At 36.0% G+C, this 22,753-nt stretch overlaps 2 protein-coding genes across 16 annotated transcripts; both read left to right on the top strand.

Annotated features, from left to right (window-relative positions):
* The first annotated feature begins 1,316 nt into the window (after positions 1-1,316).
* Positions 1,317-7,148, top strand: LOC113282710. Of its 15 annotated transcripts, none has more exons than XR_003327118.1 (7): positions 1,317-1,484; positions 2,138-2,264; positions 2,686-2,775; positions 3,528-3,598; positions 3,733-3,866; positions 3,943-5,167; positions 6,179-7,148. XR_003327118.1 is itself a non-coding variant. In XM_026531765.1 (6 exons), the coding sequence occupies exons 3-6, from the start codon at positions 2,738-2,740 to the stop codon at positions 6,395-6,397; spliced, it is 318 nt and encodes a 105-aa protein (XP_026387550.1). In that variant the 5' UTR covers positions 1,317-1,484; positions 2,138-2,264; positions 2,686-2,737; the 3' UTR covers positions 6,398-7,148. The 15 variants fall into 15 exon arrangements, 3 of the variants coding, with proteins under 3 accessions (XP_026387550.1, XP_026387552.1, XP_026387551.1); XR_003327121.1 differs by having other exon boundaries at positions 4,911-5,167; XR_003327124.1 differs by having other exon boundaries at positions 5,093-5,167; positions 6,147-7,148.
* A 554-nt stretch (positions 7,149-7,702) lies between these two features.
* On the top strand, positions 7,703-9,511 carry LOC113282711 (ammonium transporter 1 member 1-like). The gene has a single exon (XM_026531769.1). It carries the CDS (start codon positions 7,797-7,799, stop codon positions 9,315-9,317), a length of 1,521 nt encoding a protein of 506 aa, XP_026387554.1. The 5' UTR covers positions 7,703-7,796; the 3' UTR covers positions 9,318-9,511.
* Positions 9,512-22,753: the final 13,242 nt, after the last annotated feature.

The raw sequence follows: 22,753 nt of genomic DNA on the forward strand, positions 1-22,753 counted from the left end.
TGCACCACACCATCAACAAATGCAACCAAAATCATACCCAATCTCCACCACAATCACACTCAAACTCAATCACCAACATCACCACAAACATCCAGAACCACCAATATTTATTAAAAAATACCACCAACCCAAAAAACATCACCAAAACAAACAGATATTGAACTCGATCTCGAATATAGATTCAAACCCCCATTAAAACAGCACCAACAGTTCCCATCACCAACTGTGACCCAAAATCAAATAGAATAATGAATATCCATTAATCATCGATAACAGAATAACTTTTGCAACAGGAGTTCATCCCATAAAGGGATCAACAACCGTAGTTGATCCATAAAAAATTGGGTCAACAACCGTAGTTGATCCCATAAATTGGATCAACAGCAACAATTGATCCCACCTGTAGCTTCACCACCGTTATGTCTCTCTGAAAAGTTCCCAAACCTAGACAAGCACCACCACCGTCTCAAAGGCAACAAAATCACACTTAATCTTCACCGTCACCGCCACCACCACCACCAAAAACAATCAGAACCACCACTATCTCCATCGCCAATTTTATCATCAACACAATCAATCGAAACAATAAAATTTCGTTTCCAGATTGTTCAGATCTAAAATCGATCAATTTATTTTTTGCTTGAATTGATTTACAAGGATAATGATATACTTATCTGCCCAATCGTTTTTGATGATGCTAAAATCAGATCTCGCCATCTCTGAATTTGATTTTGAAAATTAATCTTTAATAGAAGAAGAAAGTTTCATCTTATGTTGATACTTGTGGATCGAATCGCGAACCAGTCAACGACGACGAAGCTCGTGGTAGTTGCAGAGCTAGAGACGATGAAGATGGTGGTGGAGAGTTTGGTTTGATTTTCAATCTCAAATCTCAAATCTATTCTACCTCAAATCTACTCTCTTTCACTTTGAAATTGTGGTGGTGGCGGCGGTGATGGCGTTCCCGGTTGTGGTAGCGGCTATAAAAATGGAGGTGGCAGTGGGAGAGATGAAAATGGTGTTGGAGTTCGACTGATGCTGTATTGGAAGAAGATGAAATAAGAACGAAAAGTTAAATAAAAAAATTTGGTGAAAAAGAATTCTAATGAAAATTTCAATAATGCCACTAGGGATATTTATAAAAAAGATTAGAGATATTTGTGAAGACCCATCAAAAGGAGGGACAATAATTCAATTTCCACAACAAAAAAAGACTAATACAATGGCCCGGGTCGGACCGGAGGATTGTGCGACAAATGCTCGCCCATAGATAGACGTGCCTAGTTACACCTTTTGAGCGTGCAGCTGTTGAAAAATCGTATCCCGTATTTACCCCCTTTCAGTATGTGAGACAGAGAGTGGGAGAGTGTCTGTTAGTCATGGCGATCTGTTAATGGAGCAGAAAACGAGAAACCAGACCAGACCGACCTAGATTCCGTTGCTGCTATCAAAGAATCATATATCTGCCTTCGAACGAACTCAAGGTTAATCCTCTCTCTCGCTCTGTCAAATTAACGCCATCAACTTTCTGTGTAAAGTAGAAATTAAAATTAACGCCATCAACTTTAAAATATCCCATTAAGAAGTTAATATAGGGTTTAAATTCTATTTGCTGATAGCTCCTCCTTATTTATGAATTCCCTGCGACTTCAGTATAGATTTTTCTCGAATATAATCTTTCGTTTCGTTGTTCTTGGGATAGTATCTGAACTAGGTTTTAATTTGAACTCTCCATGTACATATGTTGGTAGATATACGGAACTCTTGCTTGCTTAATTCCAAAGGATTGCTCATTAAGGTGTTTTAATTTTGTTAGTTGATGTATGATAAAGGGCAATGAGCATGTTGATTAACAAAAAGGGGGGCAAAGAGCACTACCCAGATGCCGGAATTGATTGAGTAATTAACCGCCTAATGACTTAGATTATATCTCAATTGTCTTTGTGAATCTACTACTCGATTAAGATGCTGTCTACCACAATTCACAAATGTTAAGGTTGTTATTATAAGTTGATATTTTGTAAATTTGCCAACTGATCTGAATTTCTTTTTGTTCCTTAAAAGAGATAGTACCTGTATTAAACATTTTAGGAATTTTACTTTTGACGGGCACATTATCGATCTGCTTTTTCATTAGAGTTCTTCTGTAAAGAGTTCTTTCGAAGAGGGGCTTGAACACTCTCCAAGTAAAGAGGAACCAATGAAGTTGGAGAAGCAAATTAAACCATAATGCTCAAGTTTCCAAGGCGATTGCTGCCGCTAAGGTCAGCACCTTTTCCTATTATTTGTAACCTTCGCAGTTTCTGTGTTGTTCAACTCTAGGCAGTAGGTACAATAAGACATCTTGTGAAAGAGTGAACTAAAAAAATACCCCATCATTCAGAAATGCCCCTAATGTTAATTCGGCACATCTGTTGATCTGGAAAGGTGTGAATTGAACGATTTTTTGCGCTTTGTTAGTCTATTCAGAACTGTTATAGTGCTAGATGAGAAATCGTAGAACCAACTTCAATATACTGTGTCATTTGTGGTTTCAGAAATAATCAGGTTTGCCTACAAAAATACCCATATATTCCCCTCGGTTTACCTAAAAAAAAAGAAGAAGACTTTCAGAAGTAATCGTTTTCTAGATTATTACGTCTAATATCATTTCTCTACCGACTCTGCATAATATTGTGTCTGCAGTTGATGAGAGAAGGTTGAAGATTGGGAAGTCCGTATCAAGAACTTATGGAATATGAAGCCAACATTGGATAAACAAGATATTCTTCACTGGTCCGTTCTTTTGCTTTATGCAGAAGTTGTTTAGTGGTTTTATTGAAGACGCATAAGTTGTCTAGTGGTTTTATTGAAGATTCTGTGAGATTAACAGGTTCTCGTATCACCTTGAATGATATGATATCCTTTCTTAAGCTGCGTACTTTTTTTCCCCTTTCAAGCAATTAAATGTCATAATTGGTAGTAGTAGGCTAGTAGCATCTAAGTAATTTATGATGTCCTTAGCTTCAATTATGTCTACAGAAAGTTCTCCATTGTTACTGTGGGATAGAGAACATGCTTACACCCGTGAAGCTATTGACTTGATGGATCGTTGAATATTGATTGTTGAACCAATATTCCTTGGTTTGAGCAAATATTTATCATCTGAGAAAGTGTTGCTCATGTGATGAATTGTTGAATATTTGATCGTCTGAGCAAGTGTTGCTCATCTGATGGATTATTGGCAGCGTGACCAAAATATTAATTAAAGTACTGGTTGTTGAACCGAGCATAATTAATAAGATTAATGACCATGAGGTCGTCGTAAAATTATTAAGGTTTTATTGAAGACGCATAAGTTGTCTAGTGGTTTTATTGAAGATTCTGTGAGATTAACACGTTCTCGTATCACCTTGAATGATATGATATCCTTTCTTAAGCTGCGTACTTTTTTTCCCCTTTCAAGCAATTAAATGTCATAATTGGTAGTAGTAGGCTAGTAGCATCTAAGTAATTTATGATGTCCTTAGCTTCAATTATGTCTACAGAAAGTTCTCCATTGTTACTGTGGGATAGAGAACATGCTTACACCCGTGAAGCTATTGACTTGTATCATGAGGTAGGCCAATTCTGAATGCATTTCTTTTGGTGTAGTGTGTAAAGTTAAGATCCACCATTACTTCATGAATGTGTTGGATGTATTTTCAATGGGCATTTTGCATTCCAAATGTTTGTTAACCATTGAATCATCAGGTTGATTTTGGATTTCCCTTACCAAAGATGGAATATCTTCGGCATCTCTAGAAGGCAGTGCCGTTCTCTTGCCGAAAGCATCATTGAAGACGAGAAAGATGCAAGTGCGAGTTTAACTGATAGCGCTTCAGCAGGTATTGTACATCTTGTCTTTTGTCTGCTGTCTGTGGGAAGACGACATATTCATACTTTTCCTAAACATTCTTCTAGGAGGAATGGAGGAAAATAAAGTTGAATTCTTAGACGGCTACACCTCTATGTTGAAAGTTCCACTGAGCTATGTAGGACGGATAGCCAATATTCCTCTCACATATTTCACATAATTATTACATTATGTTTATAGAAGCGAAATTTATGTCTATGGACTCTGGGTGATAATTATAAAGTACGAAAAATATTTCTTAGTTTGGGTGATGGTTATTGTTGGTCCATTATGGTCCATCAGGATGATCATGAACTTATTTATGTCCTCTTACCCTTAAAAGTAAGTTTATCATGAAACATGATGCCAAAGTAATCTATGGACGTGCTATAGTTTCCAATATCCGGGTTCGTTGTCGCATCATATAGCAAACTTTTGCAAAATATATTCTCGCACTTGCAGCTAATCTAGGTCACTTGCAGAAAGCTAACTTCACTATTTTTATTTCCTGGGTAAATGAAAAGAAAAAGAAAACGCTTCATGATGTTCTGAGGCAGCCGGACTTTGTCGTTCCTGAAATCCCTGGTGGGCTTTCTCTCCTAGAAATTCATCTGCCAGTTAACTTCAGTACAAATCTTCATTTTCCCCGCTTCTATTAACTTCTCTTTCCTTTTTGTTTCCGCCTGAAGTTTCTATGTTGTGTCTAAATGCTCCAGCTTCTATGAAAAGTTCAAAGACGGCAAATGGGCTCCACCATAATAAATTTTCATTACAATGAGAAGAAATATATCATAAATATGTTTTAGTTATGATCAGGTTTAATCACTGCTAGCTCCATAAGTATTCGAGTAATTAATATTGTTGTATATGGGACGTGGATGTTTGTTGATTACTGGGTATGCTGAAGTCTGCTGATTACATTTGCCTCTTTGAAGTACCAAGAGATTTGCATATCCAATAATTCAAGCTTTGTCAATAACCAGAACATGCTAAATTCTAAATATATAGCGTAAACATGAATTATTTATTTTTGCAGGAATACTATTTGACATTTCAGTGATTATTCTGACCTTTTGATCAGTGACGTTTATGGACTCGGTAGTTTGTCAGTTTTTTATGGAGAAGAACAGTTTGATATTATTGGATATGTGCTCTCAATCATTGAGGCTTTAGATGAGTACTAATCTTTATTTTTTTAATTCTATTATTATGATATAGTTCATTTCAGATCCAACTGCAGGAGGCTCTCAAAGTTGTTGTCACCATTAAAGGAGACCAATATCTTAATATCAGGTATGGTTTTTCTTCTTCTGATTTCTTCAGTGATTCGCATTTTTGTCTCTCCATAATATGCTGATGTAATTGAATTGGACAAAACAAAAGGAAGAAGACAGATTGATTGATTGTCATGATTTGTTGTTCTATCAGATGACCATTGTTTAGCAAGTTGAATATCTATGTTCTTTAGAAAGTGAACTGACCTTAGAAGAGTTTATGCGGCCAATAGTCACTTTCTTACTTTACCCTAGCTAGAATATGAAATAAATTAAGATTAGGAAAAAGATATAAATGGTTTATCATGAAAGTAGTTTGTTTTTAAATGGGCATTAATATTTTAATTGTTCTTCTGTCAATTCACATATGTAATACGCGTGCGAGTAGCCTCATCTATGAGTATGAACCATCTGTAATACAGTAATACTCAATTGTTAGTGCGCGCATGATTTTGCTTATAGATAACTGTGTCACTTGCTTAATTGATTTAGATATGAAGTTACAAAGAACAACTTTGATTATGTCATCACTTTGCCCAGTATAATTTTGTGTGTAAATGCATTTTCATAGGTAAGAAATGCCTAACGATAAGCACAAAGTTGATCCGCGGCCTCCTTAGTTTTCTTTTCTTCTTTTAATAACCGGATAACCTCTGCCTTAAGCCACTGGCTACTGTTTAACTGTTAATCAGATTCAGATCGTGTTTTTTTTTAAATGCATTTTCCTTAAGCCACTGGTCAAATATGTAGAAAAATGAACTATCTATGTTATGTCAACAATTAGCTAGGAAACTTCATTACAGAACTTCTATTGACTTTGATGGTTTGTCTTCGTTTTGCCAATATTTTCAAATGGGAGTTAAAAGAATATAATCCTGGACAGGAAAATATTAAGAACTATTTTTTGGGTTTTTTTTTTCTTTCATTCTTTTAGAAACTTCTATTAATTTGCTTGTGATCTTATTGTCGATTCAAACTGTGCTTTCCCCTGGAAACAGGTTTTGAGAATTTGCCGAATTTTCCATTCCAGGTTGCATTGAAAATTTAACTATCTATGCCACAGCTATTACAGCGCGTGCCAGGTGTTCTAGTTAGGCATAATTGTCAACTATTGTTTCTGAACTTGTAAATAAGTTATTGAAGTAATCAAGCTGGAACCAATTTTAATAATTTTTTAGGTATTCAACTACGCGGCCAAACTGCAGCCTTAGAAAGCTTGTGTGAGTCGTTTGATTCTAGTGGTAAATAGTTACCAATCAAACTCATGCCATAACGTGGTCCTTCCGTTTCAATGTTCATGACTAGATTCCCGAATCCTCCTTGATCAGTACGTTTGCATGTAAGTAATCAGTGGCCTCATATGTAAGGCAAGAAGATGCCTAGTCAGCATAATCTTGTAGCCGGAGGAGTTGATCGCCTTGCAAGGTCCCAATCGATCGTCACCCGTTTAGGCATTATTTATCAGCCTGTCATTTGGCATTGGTTACCATATTAAATTTTGATAGTGAGCTGCTATATTCGTCACGATTCACTCCTCCAGAATCTGGAACTACTCGACTCTGACTCCGAAAACGTGGATTGATTCCTGAAACAACAAAATTTTCGAAATTTTAGAGACGGGAAGACAAATTACCAGATCCTCAACGATTCTTCCCACGGGAGTAGTACTACCTACTCTACTTTTGATTTCGAAAATGTGCCAACGGTAACTTTTACTACAATATTTAATTTCGAAACGTGTTTACACTTTCCTTGTTTCCAAGGATTTTTCATAAATTCCTTTTACGGAAAAAAACAGAAAATATCTCGGATTACCAAATACCTCCACATGTATGCCAAAACGGTGAATTTTTTAATTTCGTAAACGTGTTTACAGTCTACTTTTCCTTGTTTTCAAGGGTTGATTCTTCGTAGCATCTCCAATAGAAGGTCAAAGATATTTTACATGGAGTTCATTTTTAGACTTCTGTTTGATGGAGTTTCAATATATACGTCTAGATAAGGGGTTTTTTTTTTTTTAATTCCAGAAACCCATCTCCAACACTGATTTAGAAATCTAAGGATTTAGATAAATAATATATCAGATCCTAAAAGTACAAAAAAATAATTCCTTTTAACATGATTTTGCATTAAATATTAATTTCTTTAAATCAAAAAGATGGCTTGAGATTAGGTAGGATTGTTTGAAAGATGTAGCTAAGACATTTTTTAACACCTTCATATTTAGTATTTTGTCTCACCTAATTTATAGAACTTAACAATTCGAGATACATTTATAAAATGTCATTCAGAAGAAAAAAAAAAAAAAAATCCATCCTTTATCGGAGATCATTAACTCATTTGGACGGAAAAAGCAGAAAGTATCTCGGATTACCCAATACCTCCGATCCGAATTCAGTATCAAAATCAAAATTTTATATTTCCCATTACATCATCCCATAACAAACAACCAACATCCAACGGCCACAAGTCCAGATTTTTTAGGATTCCGTATCCATCCCGAGTCCAGATTCTCTAAAAAGTCAAATACATTATTTATCCTATAAAAAAGGAGATCGAAATGAAATTTCCTCACCCAAAATTCTCAGAGAAAATCTGTCTCTGCTCCTTTCTTCTTGTTCTCTGCAACCTCTTCACAGGAAGTAACCATGGAGTTATGTTCAGCAACAGATTTAGCACCACTATTAGGTGGGCTAACGAACTCAACAGCAGCAGCAGAATATCTCTGTGGTTCATTCGGTACAGTAACAAACAAATTCACAGACGTAGGATTCGCAATCGACACAACATATCTATTATTCTCAGCCTACTTAGTCTTCGCTATGCAATTAGGATTTGCTATGTTGTGTGCAGGTTCGGTAAGAGCTAAAAACACCATGAACATAATGCTTACAAACGTCTTAGATGCAGCTGCCGGTGGTTTGTTTTATTATCTTTTCGGTTTTGCTTTTGCTTTTGGTACACCTTCTAATGGATTCATCGGGAAACATTTTTTTGGTCTTAAAGAGATTCCTGCTGCTGGTGGTTTTGATTACGGGTATTTTCTTTATCAATGGGCTTTTGCTATTGCTGCTGCTGGGATTACCAGCGGTTCGATTGCGGAACGAACTCAGTTCGTCGCCTATTTGATTTACTCAGCTTTCCTCACTGGTTTCGTGTACCCAGTTGTTTCCCATTGGTTTTGGTCTGTGGATGGCTGGGCTAGTCCGTCCAGAACTGATGGGAATTTGTTGTTCGGTTCTGGAGTTATCGATTTCGCTGGTTCCGGTGTTGTTCATATGGTCGGAGGTATTGCTGGTTTATGGGGTGCGTTAATCGAAGGACCCAGAATCTGCCGATTCGATCATACAGGGAGGGCCGTCGCCCTTAAAGGTCATAGCGCTTCGTTAGTTGTTTTGGGTACTTTCTTGTTGTGGTTTGGATGGTACGGGTTTAACCCTGGTTCTTTCGTTACCATCTTGAAGACGTATGGCGAAAGTGGAAGTTATTATGGGCAATGGAGTGCTATTGGCAGAACTGCTGTTACTACTACTTTAGCTGGTTGTACAGCCGCGCTGACGACTTTGTTCGGGAAAAGATTATTAGTCGGGCACTGGAATGTTACTGATGTTTGTAATGGTTTGTTGGGTGGTTTCGCTGCAATTACCGCCGGTTGTTCTGTCGTCGAACCGTGGGCAGCTATTATCTGCGGATTTGTTGCGTCCGGGGTGTTGATTGGATGTAATAAACTGGCAGAGAAATTCAAGTACGATGATCCATTAGAAGCAGCTCAATTGCACGGTGGTTGTGGTACTTGGGGTATAATTTTTACAGCTTTATTTGCCAAGAAAGAGTATGTTGCTCAGATATATAACGGCGGAGTTCTTGGTAGACCTTATGGTTTGTTTATGGGTGGTGGCGGAAAATTGTTAGCGGCACATATCGTTCAGATTTTGGTTATTGCTGGCTGGGTTAGTGCAACAATGGGTCCATTGTTTTTGATACTAAACAAGTTGAAGCTATTGAGGATTTCATCTGAAGATGAAATGCAAGGAATGGATGTCACTAGACATGGTGGTTTTGCATATGTTTATCATGATGACGATGATTCGTTACCCAAACATTTCCAGTCGAGGAAAGTTGAACCTAGCGGCACTCCAAATTCTAATTCTGCTACACCAGTCGTTTAATTTAATTTTATTTTGGTTATGAAATGAAAATCAAAATGTGGTTTGATTTGATTGTGATTTTTCTGTTGGTGGTTGTAGCTAGCCAAATGGAAGTGATTTGGTCTTTACTCTGCTTATCTGTATATTTTGTCTTGTTTCTCTTATTATATGGTTATATCTCTGCAAATATATTTATTGTTGTCCAAGAATTTTTACTTGTCAAGAGTTTTGTTTTTTTTGTGGGTGTGAATTCTAGTACTTTATGAGGTTCACATGATCATGTGAATTGCAAACTTGTGATGCTTATTTGATTCGACGAATGTAGAAAATGCAGAGATGGTGAAAGATTGGGCAACCATTTTTTTCTTCTTGAAAAACCTTATCTTCATATTCGGGTATTCAATTCCTAAAGAACCCAAATCTTACTTGTCAACTGTTATAAAAAAGCTCAACTTGGTAGGAGGAATACATTCCATACCGTACTGAAGTGCCACGAAAATAGCATCTCCAACGGTGGGTGTTTCTAATTCTATGTGGAGTTTTTATTTAAATCCTTATTCGAGGGGTTATATACATGTAGCAAAAAGAGTAATGTTTTTTTCATGAACCATCTACAATAATGTGGGGTGTTAGTTTTAGAATTTGGTTTTTGGATAAACATAAAAATGATTTCTTTTTTTCCTAATTGATTTAAAAAGAATTAGTTAATAATCATAATTATAAAAATAGTCAAAAAGATGACATGGAGGTCATTCCCAAGGTCTAAATAAGATTTTCTATAAGACCTTCATATTTATTTTAACACCCTTCCAACTTTATAGGACTTACTGAGACTCTCATCCTTTGTTGGAGATGCTCTAACAAACTTCTGGTTAAATGAGTGTCCAAATTTTGCCAAATTTTCCATACCAAGTTAGCACCCCTTAATCTTAATACCCGCCTAGAAAAACTTAGGCCAAACAAGACCTAAGGCCGGTGCAAATCGTTGGCATTGTTTCTGCGGCTAGTCCTGCCAACATTGTTGTTACAATACATCGCAATATTAAGAGTATCTAGATTTTGAAGTCTATTAAAAATTTTAAGACTAGTTAAAACAAAAGCAACTGGATTAATTCTGGTGACATTGTCTTCTTCTTCACTGTCTAAAGTTTCATGATAGCTCAGGTTGAATCTTCCCTTGACACCTTTGTGATAAAGTAGCTTAAAACGGACCAGGATTTCCATATATTCAGCTTGTATCTCTATATTGGTGTGTTGCATATCCTTTACCCATTCAAAAGTTAAATCTGCTCTTCCTGTTACTCTCCACGCTCCAGAGCGGCCTGGGTGTCCTCTGATATCAATAGGATTTCCCGCAAAATCCATAATAGTTAAGTGCAGAAAAATATATCAAGCTTTCATGATCTTGTAACGTGCAAATCTTTATGATTAATCCATAATCCATTACAGTTAGTGCAGAAAAAAAAAATCTTAGTACCCGACTTCGAACAATCATGAAAAATCCTAGTGGAGTTTGCTGCTGTTCATCGAGGGACAATCAAATCGCATAAAGGAATACCGGATAAACTTTTTTTAGTAAGTGGTAATTTTAATGCATAAGATTGGATCAATTTACTTTGTTTACGATTTAAAATTCAAGGATTAATCATGCACACAGTACATACTCTGCCACCAGAAACAAATTTCAAGAACCCCATTATTGACTAGTCCAAGTCAATAATGTACACTGAAAAGCATGAATAAAGTTGGTGTTGGTGAGCATTTATTTTCCGAAAAGGTTTAGCTTTTGGGTTCTCAACAGCATTCAAAGTCCCAGAGGTAGCTACAGCAAGTCTCTTAATGACCAAATTGAAAGTCTGAAAGCGAGTGGCACCAACTTTTTAAGTTTTCAGGAAAGTCAATGCTACGGATCTGCGGAGGGTCAGTCATCTGCTTTCAAGGAGCTTGGCATTGACTTTCGAAATTCAGAAAGTATCGTTGTATTATCCTCGTTCAGGCTCCAACTCTAAAATTATGATGACAGGGGCTGGTCCGGATTTAGGACAATACGTGACACAATCTAAATGATGGATAAGAGAATGATTCTAGCATTGGGATTGATAGTGAGATAGAGAGGAAGTGATTAATGATCTGGATTGATTGTCGCAATTTTGGTCATGGTAGTCGTCCTAGCTTTAGAGTTTTCTTTTTTATAGTCAGGGTGTTAGTAAATCTGCCGGCACCACATAGACACAACCAGAAAAAGAGTCCACTCTTAGATGTATTCATCAACAGTAAAAGCACCTTATAATTATTTCTTAAAGGATACGATTAAACGAAAAACCTCGCGCATTTCATATGATATTGCAAAAACAAAAAGTTGATAAATTTTTATTTTTTTGATCAGTAAAAAGAATTATATTGCCACGAGAAAAAAGAAGTACAAAGAGCAGGTTAGAGAGACAAAGCTCCCCCACCCCCACAAACAGATAACAACTTACACTGTAAGCCCCAAACTAGAAAAACAGACCCTAAAAAAAACAACTCAAGCAACATACAAGAGTCCCAAACAGAAAGAAAAAAAAAAACCCTAATGAGGTTCAAAGAAAATGTTCTCCCAATTAACAACAACATCTTGAGGATGGATACTCTCGAAACCAGGTTTCGAAGAAGCCCAATAGAAAGATTGAATTTGATATCAAAAATAAGAGAAGACCACTGCCGAGCTTTGCCGTTAAACGTCTTGTTATTCCTTTCGAGCCAAAGGAATGCTCTCGAAAAGTTGATAATGCCTGCACACAACACTGTGTCATTTTGGTGGAAAGCTCTTTTTATTAATCCTTAAACTACAAAAATATAGGGTGTAGACACGGTTTGGCTTTGAGACGGTAGAGCCCTTAGTGAGATTTAGTATTTATTTAGCCATACCCTAAGTGGTTAAGAAAAATTTAGGTTTTTGGCCTTTCCCCCGAAGACTTTATCGTGTTATAAAGAAAATTTTTAACCTAAGAAAACAAGAAGGAAAAGGGGAGGCAACATGATATCAAACCATTAATTAGATTTGCGAGAGAAAATAAAAATGATTTATCAAGTAATAGTTCGAAGAGGTAAGGGTTAAACTGTTTGAACTGTTCGATTGAGTACGTAATCCAGTTCCAGCTATTAATAAGATTTGTTCCTTTGTTTTTATTTCCTATAGGGTAGGATCAGAGAAAGCAACATTTGTGTGCAAGTGGAGAAAACTTGAGTGCTACTGGTTTGAGGCAAGTTTTCTAGATCTCTTAGTCCCGGATATGTAAGAGTAGGAACTAAATATCTTGTGAACTGAATTTATGCTTAAGTTTCGTATCTCATTGTTTTTCTTATTCTTAATCAAACCGTTTTAGTTTTGCTAGTTGTTTGTGAAGTGAGCTTTTAGCTATTGGATGTAGGAGATGGTGAACATGGCATGATAGCTAAATAGTCAAACTAATGGTATTATATGTAAATTCGTTTTATGCTTAGTGATTTGTGTGTTGTGTTTAAAATATAGTTGAAGCTTTATGATATATTTGGCTATGTTTCACGTCTTTATGGGTAGTCATTGGATTAGTCATTTAAAACTCGTGATAAGGTTACTAGCCAGATTTATAGTCAATAGTAAATTGATTTCTTGAGAGAATTATTTGTTCGGAAATGCTATTCACAGCTCCACTTATAGCTCTATTCACAGTTCAAACGCTAGGTGTTGCAAGAGTATTGGTTCATGACTTTCATCCAGGACCCACCGCTGGATAAAAAGGTTCACCATTTTAGAGATGTGGGGTTTAGATGTCCTGAACTGTGAGTAGTGTGGTGTTTTTGTGCTGTGAATAGCACCACCGTTATTTGTTTCTTAGGATATATTGGAAGTGGCGTTAATGGTAGCACTATTGGCAGTAGGGGATTTAGTACAGTGCCTTTGTGCATATTGTTAGGTAATGACTGAATCCTATGTATTTTGATGTTAACACTAAATTTCAAACAAAGTTTCGGGGAGTACTATGTATTGTCAGGATAGTATGTAGAAATTTAAATTGTATTGAGGAAGGATTACTATTACTTAATTGTAGAGATAGATTATAATGAATTTAACCTATTAGCTACAGTAATAGCGGGATATTAATGTTTTTGGCGTACTAGGTGCAACTCTATGAGGTCTTACTGCAAGGGAGAGCACTAGTTTTGATTGTTAGGCTGTTAGCTAGTGGATATTTGGTACTGACGATATATAAGGACTTTGTATAATGTGTTCACTTTCGTCACCATTTTGCTGGTATCCTGAAATGTTGATGGGATTATAAGTGGGGATTGCAATTGTGTAGTTTTTAGAGTATTGCTCGGTCGAACTCGCATGCGTTACTATCTCAAGCATGTTTGTTAATGTTAGTGATCAAAACTATAAGTCTTGATTTCTATCATATATAGCTAAAGGTCTCGGACTAGGATAGAAAATGTAGTTGAGATCAAGACTCCATGGCAATCATCATACAAGTCAAAGGGCTACTCAAGGAACTGGTGTATCTTCATCGACTAAAAGGTATGTGGAGACTTGAACTTATCTGTCACTTAAAAGTCTATCTACTCTATCTCCTATTATATTGAGACAAAAGTCGTTTTGATATATAGACTTTCATTATACACATTTGCTATTTCGAGCCGAGTGTAACTCGCCTATCTATTTCTCGAAATATGTGTTGGTAAGATTTCGCTTTATCCAAATTCATCTTTACCTAGTGACGAATGTCATGTTATGTTTCAATCACTTTGGAAATTTCTCTGACGAAAAATGGTCTGTGAATAACGGATATATAACGTCCTATGAGAATGTTTCAATGATTGAAATGAGAGTTTAGATTACATAACCATTGGTAGGATATAAGCATTGTTGTGGAAACACATATATGTATAAGTCCTTATTCCTTGAACCAAAGTTTGCGAATTTTGTTGATCAAGAGAAACGGAATGTGGCGTGAGCCAAGTCCGCAAAATGGCGGAAGTTCTCGACCCGAGAATTTCTGCTGGAGTTTGTGAACTCCTTCCGTGAGCTTAAGTCCGCGAACTTGATCAGGTTATATCTAAAATTGGTTGTTCTTGAACTCATGTTTATATAAACTAAGGAATGCTTTTGCAAACCGTGGCTATAAAGTTCATGAACCAATTCGAGTGAATCAAACCGTTTTTGCTTTGATTGTGTCTTGTGCAGTTACATAAGATCTAAGCAATTGAACAACTCTCTAACTAGTTCATTTTGAGTCATTTGAACTAGTTATGGTGAAGAAGAATATGGTGGATATGAAAGTAATCATATGGCTAACCATTTGGTTAACTATTGTTGAACCAACAAATGTTAATGTTTGGGAACGACTACATAAACCCAAAATTGTGTAACAAGCTAAGTTTTCGATCCAACGGTTGAGAAATATTAGATTGAATCTAATCAGGTTTTCATGTAACGGTGAATATTGAATTCTTTGTTACCAAGCTAACATTGATTGCAAATCCTGATTTGAAAGACTATATAAAGGAGAACTCTAGCAACTTGGAAACCTAATCCCCACACCTTACGGGTGATACTAGTTGCATATCTAGAATCGATTCTCCTTTAACCTTTGGTTTCTTCTTGTAAAACTAGGCTAACGACTTAAAGACTTCATTGGGATTGTGAATCCATACCGATATTACTTTTCTTCTAGTTGTGTGATCTGATCTTGCATCTTCTATCGTTACGAGTACAATTGTAATAATCGGCTCGAGATTTATATCTCCGATAGGCAAGATAGAAACGTAATCACAAACACTTCGTCTCATCATTTGTGATTCCACAATATCTTTTTTCACTGCGTCGATTAGGATTATTGTGAGGTAATTTATAATACTAGGTTGTTCTTCGGGAAAATAAGTCTGGTTTATCAATTGGTTCCTGTTCACCTTGATTTATCAAAATACGGAACAAAACTCGTAGGTATATTCATGGGAGACGGATTTATCTATTACCGTAGACTTTTCTGTGTGATACAAATTTGTTTATTAAAGTCTTCGACTTTGGGTCGTAGCAACTCTTAATTGTGGGTGAGATCAGCTAAGGGAATCAAGTACGTAGCATTTTGCTGGGATCAGGGACGTAGGAGCATAACTGTACCTTGGATCAGTGTGAGATTGATTGGGGTTCAACTACAGTCCAGACCGAAGTTAGTTTGGAGTAGGATAATGTATGTAGAGGCTTCATACAGTGTGTGTTCAATCTAGACTAGGTCCCGGGGTTTTTCTGCATTTGCGGTTTCCTCGTTAACAAAATTCTGGTGTCTGTGTTATTTCTTTTCCGCATTATATTTTGTTATATAATTGAAATATCACAGGTTATGCGTTGTTCAATCAATTAGAATATCCGACCTTTTGGTTGTTGATTTAAATTGATTGACACTTGGATATTGATCTTTGGTACCATCCAAGTTATCTCTCTAGTATTTGATAAAGACTCGCAGATTTTTATTTGCTTGAGTATATATAAAATCGAGAGATTGAGATATAAACTCTTTGATATACTTTTCATCTAGATTGAGTCTGACTGTCTAGTTGATTCTCTGGAAAGTATATTGGAGTTTGTCTATACAGATTGCTAAGCGAAATATTGGGTGTGGTTGTTGTATCCCCACTTTTTCAATTGGTATCAGAGCAGGCAAACACGCTTAAAAGACCTTCCAAGTCTGTGTTTGTGGCAATCAGAGTCTGAGGACAGAATCTCTGACGCTTACGCATACCAAGATGTCTTTTAAAGCTTTTAACTATGCCAAATGTCTTGGGAATACCTCAAAGGATTACTCCTTAGATGATTCTTCCGAATCCTGAGGTAAGAAGATTGTCCCATCTTGTGATGACATATCTCTCTCTGATGAGACATTGGGCACTATGGCAAAAGCTGAAATGAAGTTCACCAGAATCTCAAAAAATTCTACTGAGATCATTGATTTTTAGGATCATGATCATCTTATTGATGAATTTGAAAAGTCTCTTGATCGAGAACATGAAATCTACAGCATCATTGAGTCATTCTCTAAGAATATTGAAAAACTTCTCCAAGAAACTACTCAACAACGTGAAAAGATTAGTGTTCTTGAGAATATTTTTAAGGAAGACTCAGTTAGAGAGAAAAGTTTGATCAAGACGCATTCATCAGAGCTTAACAGGCTTCGTGTAGAAACATAGAAACTAGAAGCATCCCTTACTCTAGCCGGTGAACAGTGCAGATCCTTGGAAAAGGAAAACTCTGTCTTCAAGAGAAACTCTTCTGGATTGCAGTACATGAAGGATCTTCCAGAAGAAGGTTGTGTAAAGAAAGGTTTACATAACTTGCAATCTTCTCATATGGCTATGAAGTTGAAACAGGTGTCGTTTATTGCTTCTCCTCCACGAAGCTGCACTTTCTATGGGAAAAAAATCATATACTATCCATTGTTTTTCCAGGAGGAAACAAATTTCTAAACTTCATAATTTTCTTCTTTCCACTGTCAATGGAATAAATAGTCCGTCGACTACTCCAGTGAATCTCATATTCACAGAAAACCAGAAACCTTATAAATATGATCTCTTTCCTAGAAATCATCACAGGATTCAAATGCATTCTAGTGGTATAAATTCTTGTGCTACCAAAAAAAGCATTCCCTGTGTTTATAAGACTGTTTCTGGTAAATCTAAGTCTAGAAAATGGATTCCTATCTATTCTGATCCTCTTGAACCAGTTGCAAGAGGTCCTATATTTAGTCCTCAGAGAAAGCCTTCTGACGGATATGATAAAAACACCGTGTCTTACTCTTCTGGAATGAAATACAACCGAAGAAAGGCGAAGAACACGAAGTTTAAACTGTCAGATGATATATACAACTCCTTTCTCGATGATCACAGTGGGATTAATTTCCACTCTACCACCTGACTCCAGGTATTCTTTTCCTTGTTTTTAACTTGAGAGTGCAAGGAAATTTATTGACAAACACTCAAGTGTGTTGTATATTATTGAGTTTTTTTTTTTTTTTTTTTGTGCTAACGGTCAATGTCCGCGTCTTCCCCTTGAGAGTTCTTAGGGTTTCCAAAAACAAGAGTTTCCTGCTCCGTTTTCATACACATATATATTACTCTATATTGTGTGTCTCCATCTCTAACAAAATTTATATGGAGAACTCTGCAAAATCTCAAGAGATAGTGCATCTTGATATGGAAGAAGACGCTCAAGGACGTGAGTTAATTCAAGGGCTGGTTCTAAAGAAGATTCTTGAAAGAAAGGATCACAACTCCTGGATTGATGATTTTGTCAAGGATTTGATTCGTGTTCAAAACGATTCAAAGGTCGAGTTTGCAAATCTTCAACTGCAAATAAATCAACTCTTGGATGGTCAGGCCAGAATCCTTGCTAATCAGAATATTCTGATACGGATTCAAAAGAAGCTCATCATGGACTGCACCAAGGTTAGACAACTTGCTCGAGTTGTTGATCACAAAGTTAGTGTTCTAACTCATGAACATGGTGTGTCTACAGTCAAGATAATAAAGGAAATCAGTGATACCTTCTTTGATGGATTCATTGAAAGATACGAGGTTCTTAACGAACTTTGATTTTCTTTTATTTTCCTAGTAAATATTTTATTTTATTGTTTTTATTAGAAGAATAACTAGAGTTTGGAATAGTCATTTTTGTGATTACACATAGCTATGTCCAACGTTTTCATCTTCATGTTTTTAGATTTATTGGTTTAAATTCTAAATTTGTTTGGAAGATGATTTTTGCAGTATTAATCTTTATGGTTTTATATATTGCAATATTGTTATGGGATATGTGTGTTTGCGTCCGTGAACTATGACTATCCCATACCGTGTAAAAAGTAAAGTTTTTCGTATGTCGATATGCATGTATTGATAAAAGAATGAATAGACTTTTGAAAAATACAAAAGTTAAGCCTATTATGTCAGTTATTGATGAAAGATAGGTTAAAATCTTTTGTTTGCAAGGATTATGTCTATTAAATATCGTTATGCGAATAGTGATGGAAAATAGAATGAATACTTGTGTATTCCGCAGTAATTGATCTTCCCTAATCCATATTTTATGTATTACTGTGAGGCTCCGTAAAGTGTCTTATATTGAGCGTTGAACGACCAAGTTAATTATTTTCATGATTAGCTATGTTGTTGTTCCGTAAGGTACTTTATGTCGAGCATGTTCAACTGAATTAATCATCTTGTTTGGTTATTTAGTTGTTGCTCCGTAAGTTTTCTTATGTCGAGAACGACCAATTAAATTGATTACTTTTGTGATTAATTTGATTATGTATTTCGATTAGATTAATTATGGGTTCTCTTGTGATTAATCTAATTGTATATTTTGAGTCTCCATAAGTTCACTTATGTTGAGTATTTGCCGATTAAATTAATCATGGGTTGTCTTGTGGTTAATTTAATTGAATATTTTGGATTCAAATTCATACTTGTATGTAATTTGTTATGTCCAAAGAAATCATTCTTTTCCTTCGAAATTAAGGTCGCTCTTGTTGTTCTCTCGGGAATGACATTAAATGGGGGAGAGTTCTTTTGAACTTGCGCTTAATTGCCAAATCTTTATGGGGAGTGCGGCTGTGGAATATTATAGGGGTTATCTTGTATCTTTACAAACTCCTTGATGAATGCATTTAACTTTGGATTTATTATTGCATCTAAATAAGATGATATACTTTTGCTTTCTTTTGGTCAAGAAATGTCTTTTCGGAAATTTCATTAGGATCCCGTTCTTGTACCTTTGCCAATTTTATTGACAAAAAGGGGGAGAATTAATATGTAGTTCACACTACAAATACATATGGTTTTCGGATCATTATGTAAGGGGGAGTGGTTTCCATGTGAGATGGAGTATTGATTAAGGGGGAGTGATACATATCACCATAGTATTGTTGTTGAAGTTGTGATACAATTGGACTTTGATGTTGTGTAATGATACTATGACACTGTATAACAATGATTGAGGACTATTGTTTTCTTGTTGTTATAGCTACGGATTTTCAACAACGATGATACTAAACTTACAACCTTTGGGATCATTGAAGTACTTGGAAGTGACGAAGATTTCGAGTAATGTTGAAGATTAGGCATGTGGAATAGGAGCTACAAAAGTTCATTTATTTATATTTTGCATTCCATATGTATTAATAGTTTTGTCACTAAAATTGACAAAGGGGGAGATTGTTAGAGCATTGCTCGGTCGAACTCGCATGCGTTGCTATCTCAAGCATGTTTGTCAATGTTAGTGATCAAAACTATAAGTCTTGATTTCTAGCCTATATAGCTGAAGGTCTCGGACTAGGATAAAAAGTGTAGTTGAGATCAAGACTCCTTGGAAATCATCATACAAGACGAAGGACTACTCAAGGAACTGGTGGATCTTCATCGACTAAAAGGTATGTGGAGACTTGAACTTATCTGTCACTCAAAAGTCTACCTACTCTATCTCATATTCTTGAGATAAAAGTCATTTTGATATATAGACTTTCATTATACACATTTGCTATTTCGACCGAGTGTAACTCGCCTATCTATTTCTCGAAATATGTGTTGGTAAGCTTTCGCTTTAGCCAAATTCATCTTTACCTAGTGACGAATGTCATGTTATGTTTCAATCACTTTGGAAATTGCTCTGACGAAAAATAGTCTGTGAATAACGGCTATATAACGTCCTCTGAGAATGTTTCAATGATTGAAATGAGAGTTTAGATTACATAACCATTGGTAGGATATAAGCATTGTTGTGGAAACACATATATGTATAAGTCCTTATTCCTTGAACCAAAGTCAGAGAACTTTGTTAATCAAGAGAAACGGAATGTGGCGTGAGCCAAGTCCGCGAACTGGCGGAAGTTCTCGACCCGAGAATTTCTGCTGGAGTTTGTGAACTCCTTCCGTGAGCTTAAGTCCGCGAAACCAGTCCGCGAACTTGAGCAGGTTATATCTGAAATCTGTTGTTCTTGAAATCATGTTTATATAAACTAAGGAATGCTTTTGCAAACAGTAGCTATAAAGTTCATGAATCGATTCGAGTGAATCAAACCGTTTTTGTTTCGATTGTGTCTTGTGTAGTTACATAAGATCTAAGCAATTGAACAACTCTCTAACTAGTTCATTTGAGTCATTTGAACTAGTTATGGTGAAGAAGAATATGGTGGATATGAAAGTAATCATATGGATAACCATTTGGTTAACTATTGTTGAACCAACAAATGTTAATGTTTGGGAACGGCTACATAAACCCAAAATTGGATATTTCATTTGTGTGTAACAAGCTAAGTTTTCGATCCAATGGTTGAGAAATATTAGCTTGAATCTAAACAGGTTTTCATCTAACGGTGAATATTGAATGCTTTGTTACCAAGCTAACATTGATTGCAAACCCTGATTTTAAAGACTATATAAAGGAGAACTCTAGCAACTGGAAAACCTAATCCCCATACCTTACGTGTGATACTAGTTGCATAGCTAGAGTCGATTCTCCTTTAAACTTTGGTTTCTTCTTCTAAAACCAGGTTAAAGACTTAAAGACTTCATTGGGATTGTGAATCCATACCGATACTACTTTTCTTGTAGTTGTGTGATATGATCTTGCATCTTATATCGTTACGAGTGCAATTGTAATAATTGGCTCGAGATTTATATCTCTGATAGGCAAGATAGAAAAGTAATCACAAACACTTCGTCTCATCGTTTGTGATTCAACAATATCTTTTTTCGCTGCGTCGATTAGGATTATTGTAAGGTGATTGATAATACTAGGCTGTTCTTCGGGAATATAAGTCTGGTTTATCAATTGGTTACTGTTCACCTTGATTTATCAAAAGACGGAACAAAACTCATAGGTATATTCGTGGGAGACGGATTTATCTATTACCGTAGACTTTTCTGTGTGATACAGATTTGTTTATTAATGTCTTCGACTTTGGGTCGTAGCAACTCTTAGTTGTGGGTGAGATCATCTAAGGGAATCAAGTACGTAGCGTCCTGCTGGGATCAAAGACGTAGGAGCATAACTGTACCTTGGATCAGTGTGAGATTGATTGGGGTTCAACTACAGTCCAGACCGAAGTTAGTTTGGAGTAGGCTAGTGTCTGTAGCGGCTTAATACAATGTGTTTTCAATCTGGACTAGGTCCCGGGGTTTTTCTGCATTTTCCTCGTTAACAACGTTCTGGTGTATGTGTTATTTATTTTCCGCATTATATTTTTTTATATAATTGAAATATCACAGGTTGTGCGTTGTTCAATCAATTAGAATATCCGACCTTTTGGTTGTTGATTTTAATTGATTGACACTTGGACATTGGTCTTTGGTACCATCCAAGTTATCTCTCTAGTATTTGAGAAAGACTTGCAGATTTCTATTTGCTTGAGTATATATAAAATCGAGAGATTAAGATATAAACTCTTTGATATAATTTTCATCTAGATTGAGTCTGACTGTCTAGTTGATTCTCTAGAAAGTATATTGGAGTTTGTCCATACAGATTGCTAAGCGAAATATTGGGTGTGGTTATTGTACCCCCACTTTTTCAGTAGTGAGACCGTTAGCTAGGTGGTTTTGAGTAGGCCACTAAAGGTAGTGAGAAAGATCTTATTCCAAAAAGAGGAGATGGGGTATGGATACGTTCCTAGTACATTTATATATGTATTAAGGGTATAGACGTATATTATGCGTGTTAGTCGTTGCGGATAAGTCCCGAACGAGCTATAAATGTTTGTTAGTCGTTGCGGATAAGCCCTGGACGAGCTATAAAATGTGTGTTAGACGTTGCGGATGTGTCCCAGACGCATATAATGTGATTGCGGATAGGTTCCGGTATCGCGTGGAGGTTTAGGTGTTACTAGAAATGAGTTCTTTTCGTATTATACTATTAAGGTTTGTTAAACGGGAAAGCTTAGAATCTTTTCGCAGTGACTGCTGTAATTATAATTATATTTTCTTGTGACATTCAGGTTGGCGATATATTTGTATACTGTTTTTATATGTCTCTGTGACTCGGTGATCGAGTGAACTTGCTTGGAGTTTAACTCCCGTTGATTATATTTTTCAGGCGTTGTTAGGTATTCGTAAAGGAGTTTGATTGATTCCAGTATCGGTGGATATTCAGAATATATCTAACTGAGGGTGGACATCTACACTTCTTCTTTTATTTTAATTTTCCGTTATGTAGTTGTGAGGCAGTGAGGATACTTACTTTGGGTAGACTTCACTAGTATTTTCTTTTGTTAGTTCGTACTTAAAGGTGGATTATATAATTGAAATCTAGTACACCGTTTCAATTCTTTAGACATCTTCATTATTTTGTTAAGAAATAAAGATTCCTTCAACATATGCAATTGTAACGGAACTGTGTTTCTAGTTTTCTGTGGTTATGTACCTTGTTGCAGAAAATTAACGACATACTTTCTATT

Source organism: Papaver somniferum, chromosome 5, assembly GCF_003573695.1.
Source record: "Papaver somniferum cultivar HN1 chromosome 5, ASM357369v1, whole genome shotgun sequence".
Lineage (NCBI taxonomy): Eukaryota > Viridiplantae > Streptophyta > Magnoliopsida > Ranunculales > Papaveraceae > Papaver > Papaver somniferum.

Coding starts and splice junctions, on each gene's coding strand:
- LOC113282710 (XM_026531765.1), top strand. CDS start 2,738: ATGAAGCCAACATTGGATAAACAAGATATTCTTCACTG. Junction 2,776..3,732: donor AAACAAGATATTCTTCACTG/GTCCGTTCTTTT, acceptor TTGAATCATCAG/GTTGATTTTGGATTTCCCTT. Junction 3,867..5,092: donor AACTGATAGCGCTTCAGCAG/GTATTGTACATC, acceptor ATTATGATATAG/TTCATTTCAGATCCAACTGC.
- LOC113282711 (XM_026531769.1), top strand. CDS start 7,797: ATGGAGTTATGTTCAGCAACAGATTTAGCACCACTATTAGGTGGGCTA.